At 55.3% G+C, this 13,549-nt stretch overlaps 4 protein-coding genes across 4 annotated transcripts; 1 reads left to right on the forward strand and 3 right to left on the reverse strand.

Annotated features, from left to right (window-relative positions):
- Nucleotides 1-2,159: 2,159 nt before the first annotated feature.
- On the reverse strand, nt 2,160-3,773 carry xynB-1 (Beta-xylosidase; the record flags this gene model as incomplete). The annotated part of the gene is made up of 1 exon (XM_036633363.1): nt 2,160-3,773. One exon carries the CDS (start codon nt 3,771-3,773, stop codon nt 2,160-2,162), a length of 1,614 nt encoding a protein of 537 aa, XP_036501027.1.
- Nucleotides 3,774-4,411: 638 nt separating this feature from the next.
- Nucleotides 4,412-5,938, reverse strand: sorD-4 (FAD-linked oxidoreductase sorD; the record flags this gene model as incomplete). Its single annotated transcript, XM_036633364.1, has 1 exon — nt 4,412-5,938. The coding sequence occupies one exon, from the start codon at nt 5,936-5,938 to the stop codon at nt 4,412-4,414; it is 1,527 nt and encodes a 508-aa protein (XP_036501026.1).
- Nucleotides 5,939-7,363: 1,425 nt separating this feature from the next.
- On the forward strand, nt 7,364-9,058 carry CGCS363_v001516 (putative 6-phosphogluconolactonase; the record flags this gene model as incomplete). The annotated part of the gene is made up of 3 exons (XM_036633365.1): nt 7,364-7,761; nt 8,015-8,489; nt 8,720-9,058. The coding sequence occupies 3 exons, from the start codon at nt 7,364-7,366 to the stop codon at nt 9,056-9,058; spliced, it is 1,212 nt and encodes a 403-aa protein (XP_036501025.1).
- Nucleotides 9,059-11,765: 2,707 nt separating this feature from the next.
- hxnY-1 (2-oxoglutarate-Fe(II) type oxidoreductase hxnY) lies at nt 11,766-12,959 on the reverse strand (the record flags this gene model as incomplete). Its single annotated transcript, XM_036633366.1, has 3 exons — nt 11,766-12,451; nt 12,509-12,671; nt 12,732-12,959. The coding sequence occupies 3 exons, from the start codon at nt 12,957-12,959 to the stop codon at nt 11,766-11,768; spliced, it is 1,077 nt and encodes a 358-aa protein (XP_036501024.1).
- Nucleotides 12,960-13,549: the final 590 nt, after the last annotated feature.

Below are 13,549 nucleotides of genomic sequence, written 5' to 3' on the forward strand. Positions count from 1 at the left end.
CTGATTTGGGTAAATGACTTCACTCTTCGGGGTGTAAGGTATGAGAAGACACTGGCTTTATGGGTCGAACCAGGTTGAGTGAGAGATCTGATGAAATCGAGTTCGAGTTCGCATCGTTCTTCGCATCGTTGATGGTGTGTGGCTCGTACTTGTATATGCTTCCCTCCCTGTGGCGGACATGTCTCTCTGAGTGACGTAGGGAGGCAGAACATTCGCGAGCTGCAGCCGGAGAAGGAGGAGGTTGAGGCACAGACGGAAGAGTGTGTGTGTGTGTGTGTGTGGTGTGAGCTGACGTGCGGTCTGTGTCCGGTGACGTCGAGTCTCGGGTCCGTACCGGGGTTTGATAGGTCTGGTCTCTGCTAGCCCAGACGCGCAATTATGCGAGACCGCCAATCCAGACTCACCCGTGGAGCCAATCGAACTTCATTTACCCACACACGCCACACTTTTCTCAAAGAGAGATGCCTGCAACTGCACCGCCGAGCCACACACACACACTACACAGCAGAGTCTCTCTTCGCTTATTACGAGTGATGTGAGTGTGTGTCGGAGCCATCTTTCCCTTCCCTTCCTTCTCCCTCATTAGCCACCACCACCCATCCCATCACCCTCAGCTGCTGATCCCTGATATGACATACCCCCGGCCCAGAACTTCTGATGGGCCTTTTCTTTTCGCTATCGATGTGGCGTTTTGTGGATAACGATTGGACTGAAGTGCGGGGTGGTTTGCCGAATCGCCGATCGTTGGTTGGTAAGGGATTGTTGCGTGTGTGCTTTTTTTTTTTTTTTGCTGGGTTTTGCCAATTACGGTTTTCTCGGCCGTGGGAGCTTGGCCTCGTACACGATGACATCCATGGGTGTCTAACCGCCGGATGTTCGGACGACACTGCGACACCCGCGGCGAAATATGCTCTGGCCCGGCATTTCCATCTAGGTTCAGAGCGCAGAAGGGTCGAGATCGTTCGGAAATCGTATTCAAGGTTAACCTTTTTAAAAAGGTGTAGAAATTTCTAGGTTGCCCGGAAAAGTGCTCGATATCACGATGGGGGAAAGAGCATGATGGGAAAACACGCAGATCCTGGATTTGCCCGCACGATTTCGATAATGGTGATGTTTCCCTGTGGATCGCGGTATGCGCCCCCGTTATGATGTATGGGACTCATGGGTGTGGCATATCCGAAAACGAATGGCTAGACGAGAGTCACACTCCACCCATGATTGCGTGCAGTATGTACGTCGACGTATGAGGGAAGCTGGGGTGCGGGCTGGATCCCAACGGGCGCCGAGATGCTTGCTCTCTCTCTCTGCTGATCGGTGGATAGCAACCCTAAGGGTCCAGGCCCCCGGGCTGCCAATGGGCAGCCACAACACTCTTTGCCTCACTGTTTAGATGAAACGGTCGTCGTTCACCGCCGTGTGGCGTAACGACCCTGCGCAGCTGAGCATGTCAATTTCCCGTATTGGTTGTGCTGGAGAGATGATCTCGGGCTCTCCAGAGGCGTGTAGGTCGGAACTCAAAGACCGGCTCTCGCCCTCTCGCCTTGATTCAGGAACGGCAGGCAAAATTGACATCTCCGGTGAATGCGAGGCACCGTCAAATCTAGATGGAATCCTCGGTTCACGCAGCCCAAAGCCTGTGAGTAAGCAGCGTGTCAAGGCATTGGACGAGTACGTGTCCGGCCAAATCCGGGAGGGAGAAGTGGCGATGTGAGGAATCCGAACGTTATCCGCGAAGCGTTCGACTGTCATTGGTCAGTCAGTCTGACAGACCAATGGCGTCTAATCATTGGCTCCTGACGTTTGAGTTCTCGACATAAGAGAGCAAACGACGACTGGGCTCAGATTGTGCAGGAACATCAGTAAGATGGTGTCCGCAAGTGGGCTTTCAAGGCAAGTAAAAGTAGTCTTGTTCTTCGAATTCATTACGCAGTCCTTGACATCCAAGATACAGTCCAGAAGGCCAACAGAGCTATCTGATTAACTGCCAATCAATCCGGGGTAAAGTTGACTTGTAAGCTGGGCAATTCTTTCATAAAACTGATATCATCTCGAAAGGAGACTCCGATTCTTAGATGTTAATTGGAGATCTATTTCCCTGTACGTCTTTCTGCTGCGCCATTCAACAGTTGAAACATTAATATGCCCGGGCTTCCTTTTGGTCAAATCTCATAGCGGTCAGTTTCATCATGAACAGGGCGGTACACAAAGTAATCAAACGTAGCCTCCCGCGCAGTCCCGTTGCAATCCGACGCCGCCACGCCCACAAACGCACCCGTAAAGCTGCCGTGCGCCTGGTGTCCGCCGCACTCATCCGAGATGAGCGACGCATCAAACACCGGCCCGACCTTCTTCAGCTCCTCGCCCTCGAGCGCGTAGTAGAACTGCAGCGCCGGCCCGCGGATCGTCAGCGCGAGCTTCACCTTGCCCGCGTCCGGCAGCGGCACGGGGTCCACGAACGGCTCCGTGAGGTTGCCGTCGGGCCACGAGGCCTCGGAGCTCTGGATGAGCAGTTCGCGCTTGCCGTCCGAGTGCGCCGTCACGGTCAGGTAGAAGAAGTTGTAGCGGCAGTAGTAGGCCGTCAGGCCGGCGAACTCGCGCTCGTCGGTGGGGGAGAAGGCGACGATGGTCTCGGCGTCGTAGGAGAAGTGCGTCTGCCGCCGGGCGACGAGAGCCTGCTCGAACCAGGAGCCGACGGACTCCCGCCCGATGAGTGTGAGTTTGCCGCCTTCGGTGCGGAATATGCGCTCGGGCTCGGGGGTTCTGAGCCATTGGAAATCCTGCGGCAGGCCATTCTCGAAGGTGTACTTCTTCTCGGCCCAGTAGGCTGTCTCGTCGGGGGTTCCGGGAACCTCGACGTGCAGCGAGGGTACGGGCCCGTTCTTGACGTATAGCCAGTCGTCGTCGGCCCAGTATGCTTCTTGCAGGGCCGTCTCGCGGCCGAGCACGCAGCGCCGCTTTTGCGTCGTCGGACGGCCGCTGAGGTGGACCATGTACGTCTTGCCCTCGGGGGTGTCGACGATGTCGCCGTGGCCTGCGCGCTGCAGGGCGGCGAAGGGGGAGTCTTTAGAGGTGATGACGTGCTTTTGCGGGTGCAGCTCGTACGGGCCCCAGATGTCGCGGGAGCGGGCGAGGGTGCAAGCGTGCTCGTAGGCGGTGCCGCCCTCGGCAGTGAGGAGGTAGTACCAGCCGTTGCGCTTGTACAGATGGGGGCCTTCGACGAGGGCCAGCTCGGTGCCACGGAAGATGTTCTTCTTGGGCCCGACGAGCTTGCCCTGCTTGGGGTCGAACTCCTGGAGCACGATGCCGGTGAAGGCGTGGGGGCGGCGGCGGTGGTCCCACATCATGTTGACGAACCACTTGCGGCCGTCGTCGTCGTGGAAGAGGGAGGGGTCGAAGCCGGAGGAGTTGATGTAGTACGGGTCGGACCAGGGGCCCTCGATGGCGGGCGCGGTGACGATGTAATTGTGCGTGTCCTTGTAGGAGCCGTCCTTGCGCTTGACGTCGGTGTAGACGAGCCAGAACTTGTCGCCGTCGTGGGAGAGGCAGGGCGCCCAGACGCCGCAGCTGTCCGGGTCGCCGCGCATGTCGAGCTGGGATTTCCTGGTCAGAGGGCGCGTGGCGAGCGTCCAGTTTGCGAGGTCTTTGGAGTGGTGGATCTGCACGCCGGGGAACCACTCGAAGGTTGAGGTCGCGATGTAGTAGTCGTCTCCGACCCTCACGATGGAGGGGTCCGGGTTGAAGCCGGGGAGGATGGGATTCCGTACGGTAGGCATCTTCTGGGTGATGTGAATGACTAGCTGGAGAAATAGAGAGAGGCAACAGTGAATCGAAGAACAAAACGAACAGAGTCAACCTTTATCGAGTTGTTGCTCTCTGCTAAATCCATTGAAGACTGAGGTACCATCCCCACGCCTCCACAAGTTGCATTTAGCCGGCTTGGGGTGATTCGTGAGAATGTCGACCGAGGGCCTCCACCTCCATGGATGCAGTTGGGGACTTGGAATTTACCCCGCATGGGGTGAGGGGGAAGCAAGTTGGAGAAGTCGATGTTGCTTTCTCCACAGATTATTCAGGAGGCGTGCGGAGTTCTTCTTCAAGCATACACCATCGAGTTTCATCTTCTCATGCCATATCACGGCAACTTTTTGAAACGCGCCCTACGGTGTTTTACTGTCACTGCTGATTCGGAAACGTAACAGGCTCAGAGGCCATCAGCAATGATACAGACGGAGGCCATGTGTGGCATTCAAGTTCACAACTCTAGAGAAAACGTCCTATTACTTGGTTATGGGCTTGAAGAAATGTTTCAATTTGCTAACTCAGCCTAGGCCTTCCCAACCTGGCGATCTAGTGTTTCGTTTTACTATTTCCCATTTCAACGCTACACATCCCATCACAGCACAATGCCCATCTAAGGCAGGGGAATGGCCTGCTTGTGGTTGGTAAACAGACCCTCGGGGTCAATGGCGGCCTTGATCTGCTTGAGGCGGTCAAAGTTGGCGCCGTAGAGACGCGCGCTCCACTCGGCCTCGGTGAGCTCCGTGTCGGCGTAGTTGACGAAGCCCCTCAGCTCCTGGCCGCCGGCAACAAGCGCGTCCTCGAAGGGCTTGATGAGGCCCTTCATGTAGGTGGTGCCGTCGGCGGGGTAGGGAGCGTTGGCGTCGGCCGAGTTGGCCTCCCAGCGGATGAGCCAGAGGTTCTTGCCGTGCGCGTAGGCGGTGTCGGCGTCGGCAATGTCGCGCGAGACGCCGCCCCAGAGGTCGAGGAAGCCGGACTTGCGCAGGTCGGTGCGGTTGAAGGCGAGGGTCGTGCTCTCGAAGAGGATCTTGGCCTGCTCGACGGTCAGGGGGTGGTCGGTCGTGGTGGTCAGCGCCTGGGTGTAGAAGGAGCGGCCGCCGAGGGTGCCGCCCTCGGGCTGGTTCATGCCGGCGCCGGCGACGGCGACCTCCATGTCCCAGAAGGGCAGCTCGGTCTTCTGGACGACGGTGGCGTTGGGGGCGAGGGCGTTGAGGGAGGACACGAGCGGGGCGATGACGGCGTCGAACTTGGCCGGGTCGCCGTAGAAGTAGCCGGTGCCCGAGTACGGCGGCGCGCTCAGGCTCCAGCGGAGGGCGAGCTCGTCGGGGCAGTCCTTGCTGAGGGAGTAGTCCTGGATGGCGACGAGGGCCTTGGCGGCGGTGTCGACGTCGACGCTGCCGATGGAGAGGGTGAAGTTGACAGCGGTGGGGAACAGGGGCGCGTGGGTGTTGGTGGTGACGGAGAGGATGATACCGTAGGAGGCGCCGGCGCCCTGCGCGGCCCAGAAGAGGTCGGAGCCCTTGGCGGCGTTGACGACGGTGCCGTTGTACAGCATGTACTCGATGGACTCGAGGTTGTCCATCGGGGTGCCGAGGTGGCGCGAGGACGAGCCGTAGCCGCCGCCGATGCTGGAGCCGGCGAGGCCGACGTGGGCGCCGCGGACGTGGGGGAAGTGGCGGCCGGCGGTGTCCCAGGTGTACTTCAGGACGGGGCCGACGTGGGAGCCGCCGCCGTAGGTGACGCGGTGGGTGGCCTCGTCGTAGGAGACGGAGTTGAAGGCGGCCATGCTGATGACCAAGCTGCCCGGGTCTCCGAAACCGTACGCCTGGAAGGAGTGATGCGCTCCGAGGGCGGTGGCCTTGGCGGAGGCATTGCGCGCGCAGTCGAGAGACAGGGCGATCTGGTCCTTGTTCTCGGGGAACGAGATGGCGGCCGGGTCGACCTTGATGCGCTTCTGGAAGCCGACGGTCTCGTCGGCCCAGGTGGCGTCGGTGCTGATGATGTTGCGGACGCCGGCAGTCTTCAGACACGTCTGCAGAGCGACGCCCTTGGCGGCAGTGTCCTGGGCACTGGCCAGAGAGGGGGCGAGGAAAAGGAGTGAAGCGACGACGAAGCGTCCAAAAGAGCGTGGAGAATCCATGGCTGTGGTATGTACAGACGGTACAGCCCGGTGATAAGAAACGAATGTAATGGTTTACGATGGGATATCGAGCTGTAAGGCTTGAGGGCAGAGCGAACAGACTCAATGGGGCTCTGTGACTACGAACGGGTTCATCTTATACTGATGGGGGATATATGGATCTGACCCATAAGGGGTCTGTTCGGATGGACAGAAATCCCAGAAAACAGCTTCGGCTTTTCGGTAGAGTCGGGCGCCTCTCTGCTCGATATCCGTCAAAAAGGCTAATATGTGACGGATGTCTCTGCTACAAGGGCCATCCATCTTGGCGGAGCCCCCACGACCCCCCGTCATAATGACCAGATTTGCATGTCCAACGCTCCAGGGCCAAGTTTAGACAAATGCCTGTTTAATCATATCAATCAACCTGGTTCGTCGTAGGGCTTGGCGCTCACCTGCTCAGCCTCTTGACCTACTCAATCTGTAAAACCTTGTCCGGGTGATTCGCCCTATGAAGCAGGCCAACCCCTGCCTCGAAGCTCCCGCCCCGGTGCCGTCGTTCTGGAACCGGAGTCCGTCCCCCTTTTCGGCGGTACCGATGCCCCCGGCGGCCGTTTTTTAAGGTTTACATTAGTATGCTCATTGGGGCGCAAAAAGGCGCAATAAGGTGTTCTTCGTTCGGAATAAGGGGCCCATGGAGGGCAGCAGAAACGCGTCTCGGCCCCCACCCAGGGAGAACTTGCTGCGAGTGCGAAGAAATAGAAAAAAGAGAGCTATTCCCGTCATGGTTCATGATGGTCGTCAAAAGTCTTGGCTCAATGCTGCCACAGGTGAGACTCGTCTAAGAGGGACTGCGGACGAGTCATGGGACGTCACAAATCCGGGGCCCCTTCAAATCTCCGTCAATACCGACTTCTTGGGATCGTCTACTCGGGTTCGGTAGCGACCGGTTGGCATTACTAAGGGCGGATGTTGTCCAGAGTCGAGAGTATATTAACACGTTGTGCAGCCCCGTGGTGATGATCGTGAAGCCTACGAGGAAGAGAAGAAAGCTGCGCAATTTGGCTGACTAGCGAAGCATCATTATCGGATCAGCAAATCGCTTCACTCTTTTCAAACACCAGGATCAAAACGTCCCGGATTCCATTCGTTTTTGTCCCGTCTTGCAGCAGCGAGTCGCCACACCTTGACTGATTCCCACACCATCTCGGTTGCGTCGACCTGCCTGTTTTACTTGGAATTATCACCAAGTTCCGCTCATTCCACCAGTCGCCCACTCATTCGCGATAGCTCCATTCTTTTTCCATCTCAACCTTGGGTAAGCACATTTTCCGTCTGTCTCTTCATCTCTCTCGAGAGACAAGCCAAGTCCTTTAGCTTGGCTTATCAAATCAGCCACTAATCCTCCGAAAAAAAAGAAGGTTCCTCAAATCAAAACACACAACCATGCGCTCCTCATCTCCCTTGAAGAGCCTCTTGGCAGGCTCGGCCTTCTGGGCCGCCTCCTGCAGCGCTGTCACGCTCTACGCGGCCGACTCGGGCGGAAATGTCACGACGCTGTCGCTGGCCGGATCTGCCGGGGGCAACTACAGCTTTTCCGTCGCCAGCAAGACCGCAGACTGCGATGTCAACCCTGCCTGGCTCACCCTCGACGGCGCCAACAGGGTGCTCTACTGCCTCGACCGCGGCTCCAACTCGCAGCCCAACGGCTCGCTAAACTCCTTCTCCATCGGGGAGGGCGGCGCCTTGACCCGCATTGCCCGTGTCTCGGCGCCCTTTAGCGGCGTCGCTGGCGAGATCGTCACCACGCCTGCTGGCGTCCGGGGCTATGTCTCGGCTTCATAGTAAGTACTTACACTATCTTTCACAAGTCCTTCCTCCGAGTCGTCGTTCTCCGAGCTTGTAAGCTGTGAAGATGGGATGATTATTCGCCCGTCCTTCATTTCACGGTGGTCCAATCGGCAACACCATTCCCCCGTTCCCCAGAACTCGAGACCCCCATCTGCGGATATGCGGGACTCTCTTATCCACCTGCCCCGACAAGTCTAGAAGGGAAACAGTAACATCAAGGGATACCAAGCTCACATATCTCGGTAGCAACCGAAGCGCAGCGGCCGTCTTCGCCCTTGGCGACAAAGGCGCCCTCCCGGGCACCGGTCCCCTTCAGGAGATCTTCCCGACGCTGGACCAGCCCGGCCCGGTAGCCTCCCGCCAGGACACCTCCTACCTGCACCACGTCATCAACGACCCCAAGGGCCAGTACGTGCTCCTCGCCGACCTGGGCGGCGACAAGGTGCGGGTCTACTCCTACGACTCCAACACCGTGGCGCCGATCAAGGAGGTCGACGGCCTGGTCACCGGCCCCGGCGTCGGCCCCCGCCACGGCGTCTTCCGCACCGCCGCCAACGGCGACGTCTTCTTCTACTTCAACGGCGAGCTCGACCAGAACATCTACTCGTACAAGGTCGAGTACAAGGAGACCGGGCTCGCCTTCACAAAGGTCTTTTCCATCCCGGCCATCAGCGCTGACCTCCCGGCGACAAAAGCCCCGACTAGCGAGATTGCCCTCACTGTAAGTTTTAATCTGTTCCACCGTTCCCACATTCTTCATCTTCCTCTTTGGGGCCCCTTGCAGGCAGGCCTGCCGATCATTTTCTGGGCCTTATTTTAAATGCCGTACCGAGTTGAATTTTCGTTTAATTTGTACCGCCCGGCCGCATTCTGCTTCCGCGATTTGTAATGTTTTACACGTCGAACAAAAGATCATTTTTGGCTGACCACGTGGGCGCGATTTACACACAGCCGGACAACAAGTTCCTCATCGTCTCCAACCGCGACGTCTCCTTCCGCGACTCTCCGATCCTCGGCTCCGGGCCCTCGGACACGCTCTCCACCTTCGCCATCAAGGAGGACGGCACACTGGAGCTGGTGCAGCTGGCGCCGTCGGGCGGCTGGTCGCCGCGCCAGTTCTCCATCAACAAGGCCGGCGACCTCATCGCGGTGGGCCACCAGAACAACCGCACCGTCGTCATCTGGAAGCGCGACCTCGAGTCCGGCAAGATCGTCCCCGAGGCGGAGGGCGGCAAGGTTGGCGTTGTTACGCTTACTGGTGCTGTCGTTGCTACCATCTGGGACGAATAGGTGATGCAATGAGGAAGAGGTTGAGATTAAGTCAGGTACAGATATTTGGCAGGTTGATGCAATTCATGTTTGGGCAGCGTCGGCGTCAGTTTCTAGTCTTGATAAATTAAGATCTATGAGGCAACTCGTATTATCTTGTCTTGATTCTTGCGGTGATTTCCAACTGATGCCTCTGACTTGTGCCAACTACATGTTATCTAACACTAAGAGTGTGGTCACATTGAGTTTCGCCTGTATCACAAGAGGCGTTCATCAGATGGACATGTAGTCACTCCAGCCGGTGGGATTGCGTATCTACGACGAATCACCACAATGATTGAATCAGAAAACATATTTAACACCGCAACTTTTCGGAAGTCAGAGAGCAATCGTCGAATAGCTTTGTTATCCTCTCTATCCGGAAGGAATTCAACTCGTGGCCCGCTTCGCATCTCTATGTATCATAAAAACGGTTGATAGCTTCGCATCATGGAGGCGTATACCAAGCAATCACTATCACCAAAGTGTTCTAATACAATGGTTCGGAAAAAACTGATTCCTGAAAATCGTTTTATGTAAAATTGCTGTAAAAACGTTGTCGGACTTTGAAACCGCAAAGTGGGTGCAAGCAAGTTGGCTGGAGAAATACAGCAGGAGGGCTTATTTCCCCGCGGCGTTAGCGGTCCGCGGATGTGGCTACCTACCTTATCCTAGTCACATGGACTCATAGCAGCGGGCTAATCTCTCGAGTTTCTAGGCCCACAACATCTTATCTTCCTGTACATGTTTCCTTCAGACAGATTATCCCCGACAAAGCGGTGATGTTCTCTAGTCATTTACCTCGTCAAGACGGCCATTTAGACGGAGTTTCCCTCGCTGCGAACATCTTTCATCAATCTCACCTGTCCTTTAAGATTGCGATGTCAAGTTATTGACGATCAACAACATAAACTCCCTAACTCCGGTCTGCCATGACTCGTCCCACGCCCCAGCGCAGGTCCAGACGCATCACCCAGGCGTGCGACTTCTGCCACAAACGGGGCATCAAATGCCGGGCTGCCCCGGCAGACGCATCGTCTCCCAGCAATAAGTCATGCTTGACCTGCATTGAGTACGACCAAGAGTGCACGCGGCACCGGCAACCCAAGAAGCGGGGCACGAAGCCGCGAGGCTCTGACGGTAGCCACAGTGATGGCAAAGACGGGCGCTGTCAATTAGATAACCGCAAGATCGTGACTGCGCTGCTAGATGTGTACTTGGATACGATACATCCAACGTAAGTATTCGCATATTCGCGATCGTCGTTATCGTTGCTCATCTGCTCTGCAGGTTCCCGTTCTTCTGCGAGAGAGAGCTATGGGTTGGCTGGAGAGAGGGTACATTTCCATCCGGTTCATCGGAGTACATGAGTCTCATTTGCATGTGCGCTCTAAGTGCTCAACATGTTGGAAAGCGGGCCCTGTTCACCGACGATATGGCTCCGTCTGACTTCGCAAGTCTCGCGAACGACTATCTCCAGGAGGCTGTGCGACTTGTGTCTGTTGATTTTGACAGTCCGGACATCGATCTTATACGATCATATGGCCTCTTAGCTTTACTTGGGGCGCAGGAAGGTGACACCGCCATGATCCATAAATATTTGGCACTCTATCATGGCATGTCGGCCCGGTTCAGCTTACATGATGAATCGCGATGGCCGGCTGACACAACGGAATGTGATAGAGAGGTCAGACGCCGTCTTTGGTGGGCGCTGTATCGACTAGAAGTGCACACAGCTTGTGTTTTGGGGAGCCTCATTCGTTGCCCCGAGGCTCATTCTGACGTTGGCTATCCTTGCGGGACACATCATTCAGCGTTCATCCCCGGCCGGGATGGGAAGTTTGAGAATTGGTTTGAAGGATGGAACTTGACGACCGATTTGTACCGGGTTCTTGAGCACGCAATATCAGATTTCCGGACGCGGAAGCAGAATCGGAGGCCAATACTGCACAACAACCACGACTGTATTAAATCTAGAGAAATCTCGGAAACTCTTTCCAGGATTCAGACGGAGTTGTTACCCCATTTTGGTAGCGCAACCACTCGGTCGAGCGACAGCGGGAGGAATCGGTGCGGCTTCCAGGCGGCGAATATCCTGTGCACTATCCACCTAGCAAGGATGCTCTCAACAATTTCGGAAGAAGATAGCCTCCATGCAGCATGCCAGACAGCGCAAGAGATGATGCAGAACATGGAGGCAATACCCTTAGAGTACATCCGAGCTGGTGGGTCGCCTCTTGTTCAGCAGCTTGCCGGTGTTGGCCATATGTTGATTGGCGTCTCGATTAAGCACAACTTATCACAATCAGATCACGGCGGTTTCAAAGGGCTTGTTACGTCAATGATAGACTTCTTGGGGCACTTGGAGGACTACAGCAACGTTGCTGTGACCGCAAAACAACGTCTAATATCTCGACTTACGGACGTAGATCGGCGGGCATCTGCGTCAAGTCAGGAAATCACGAACGAAACTGGACCGCAACTTGCATGGCCTCCGTTTTCGGAGACTATGTGGAATGAAGGACAGGACGGTGACATTTTCTCCACAGCCCTTTTGAACAGCTTTACTTGGCCTTATGATATACCGGGACATGAATGAGAATTGCGATTGAGCTGAATTTAAAAATGCTTATGCGAAGGCCAAATTATTCTGCAATTCGACTCAAGAACATACAACGAGGCCATCATTTCATTGCTTCTGATCTGCCTTAGAATTCCTAGTGTTTGTCGACTTCTGCTTGTTCGTTCGGAAGGCGTAATACTCCCCGCCAGTCATGATTGGATACTTCATCGGATTCTCATCGCTGATACAAGTCGGCACAGGCTCAAGCACCTTCTGCCTGTCGAAGCCGAAGAAGAACGGGGCCGAGTATCTCTCTCTACCGCTTTTGTTGATGACTCGATGAATTGTCGACACGAAGAAGTCGTTCGTCTGCCTCATGAAGCAGTCGGCAATGTTAACGACAAACGAGCCAGGGATGGGCTCTGCCTTCACCCAATTACCAGTTTTGCTAAGCACCTCCAACCCCCCTGAGGTATCTTGGGTGACGATGGTGAAGCACTCCACATCAGTGTGTGCGCCGATGCCGTTTTGATCGTCCACTGAGTGCTTCTGCTCGGGGTAGTGCAAGATGCGCATGCCTGCCTCTGGCCGCTTGATATACTCGTCAAAGTAATCTTCAGGCAAGTTCAGAGCGAGCGCAAAGATGCGAGTCAGGCGACGAGACAGATGAAGCAGCTCGGTATGATAGGCATAGAGATTTTCGCGGAATCCGGGCACGTCGGATGGCCAAATGCTGACTGATTCTTCGGTCTTATCAATTGCCTCTGGGTCTTCTCGGGCATCGTAGGCCCAGTTGAAGGCTTCGCTTAGATCTTTCACGACTTTTAGCAACATGAAACTGGGACGTGTTCTGGGTGATAGAGGCCTACCTTGGTGCTTCCACCCATTGCGGTTGTAGCACTCCATCGGATGAAAACCGACGTATTCGTTCGGTACGAGGCCGGTGAAGACCTCCATCTTCTTCTTTTCAGGTAAGGCGAAGAAACGCTTCGCTTGCTTCATGGTCTCATCCGCGAATCTTTGATCGATTCCCTGGGGCATCGAATTGATTAAGACCTCCTCTCCCTTCATACATGGTCTAGTAATACTCACATGGTTGATCAAGTAAAAGAACCCAATGTCTCTCGAAGCTTCTCTAATCTCCTGGGCAACGGCTTCTCGTTCCGTGATGTCGTCACTCCAGATGCCCGCAGCGTCAATGACGGGGATCTTCTCAAGGTTGGTGGAGACGTTCGAGTTGAAGCTGAACACTGTCCCGTTATGTAGAGTGACGGTCCTCTTCCCGATCCCGGACTGAGAAATCGTTTCTGTTTGAGACATGTCGAGACCAATGTTGATGATTCTGTAGTCAAGATGTTGCGCGACTGAGAATGAGATTTACGACGGCGCTTTTGGTAAGGGACCTGATGGGTCTTGATGAAAACCTCCCGCTAGTACCTACAACTTATATGTGAAGATGTCACGAATTTCTGTAGATGATACGATGGTTTGATAGGAGCTCGTACTGTTATTTCGGAAGAACTGATCAACTCTTCGACATCAGCTCGAACTGCGGGGCTACCACGGACATGCAAGCTTATCGCGGAGCATACGACTGCTAAACTGATGAACTGGTTAACTGCAGTCCTTGGAGATGTAAGCTCTCCCATTGGTCATGAACATCTGCATGGGTCCACAATCATCATGGAAGGGTATGATCTGCTGGGGGTCACGAAGAGGGGCTTCTCCGCTATCTTCGCAGCTCTCGGTATCGAGAGACCGATCCTTATCATGACTACAAAGCATGCTTACACCCGGCAAATGCCCGAGGCGGGCAAAATAGAAACGAAAATGTACTTCTTATCATTCTCGACGAAAGATTGTCTTGCGAAAAGATCAACAGCTATCTATAAAATGAAACCTCCCGAAAA

This window comes from Colletotrichum siamense (genome assembly GCF_013390195.1).
Source record: "Colletotrichum siamense strain Cg363 chromosome Unknown KSG_Cg363_contig01, whole genome shotgun sequence".
In the NCBI taxonomy this organism is placed as follows: domain Eukaryota; kingdom Fungi; phylum Ascomycota; class Sordariomycetes; order Glomerellales; family Glomerellaceae; genus Colletotrichum; species Colletotrichum siamense.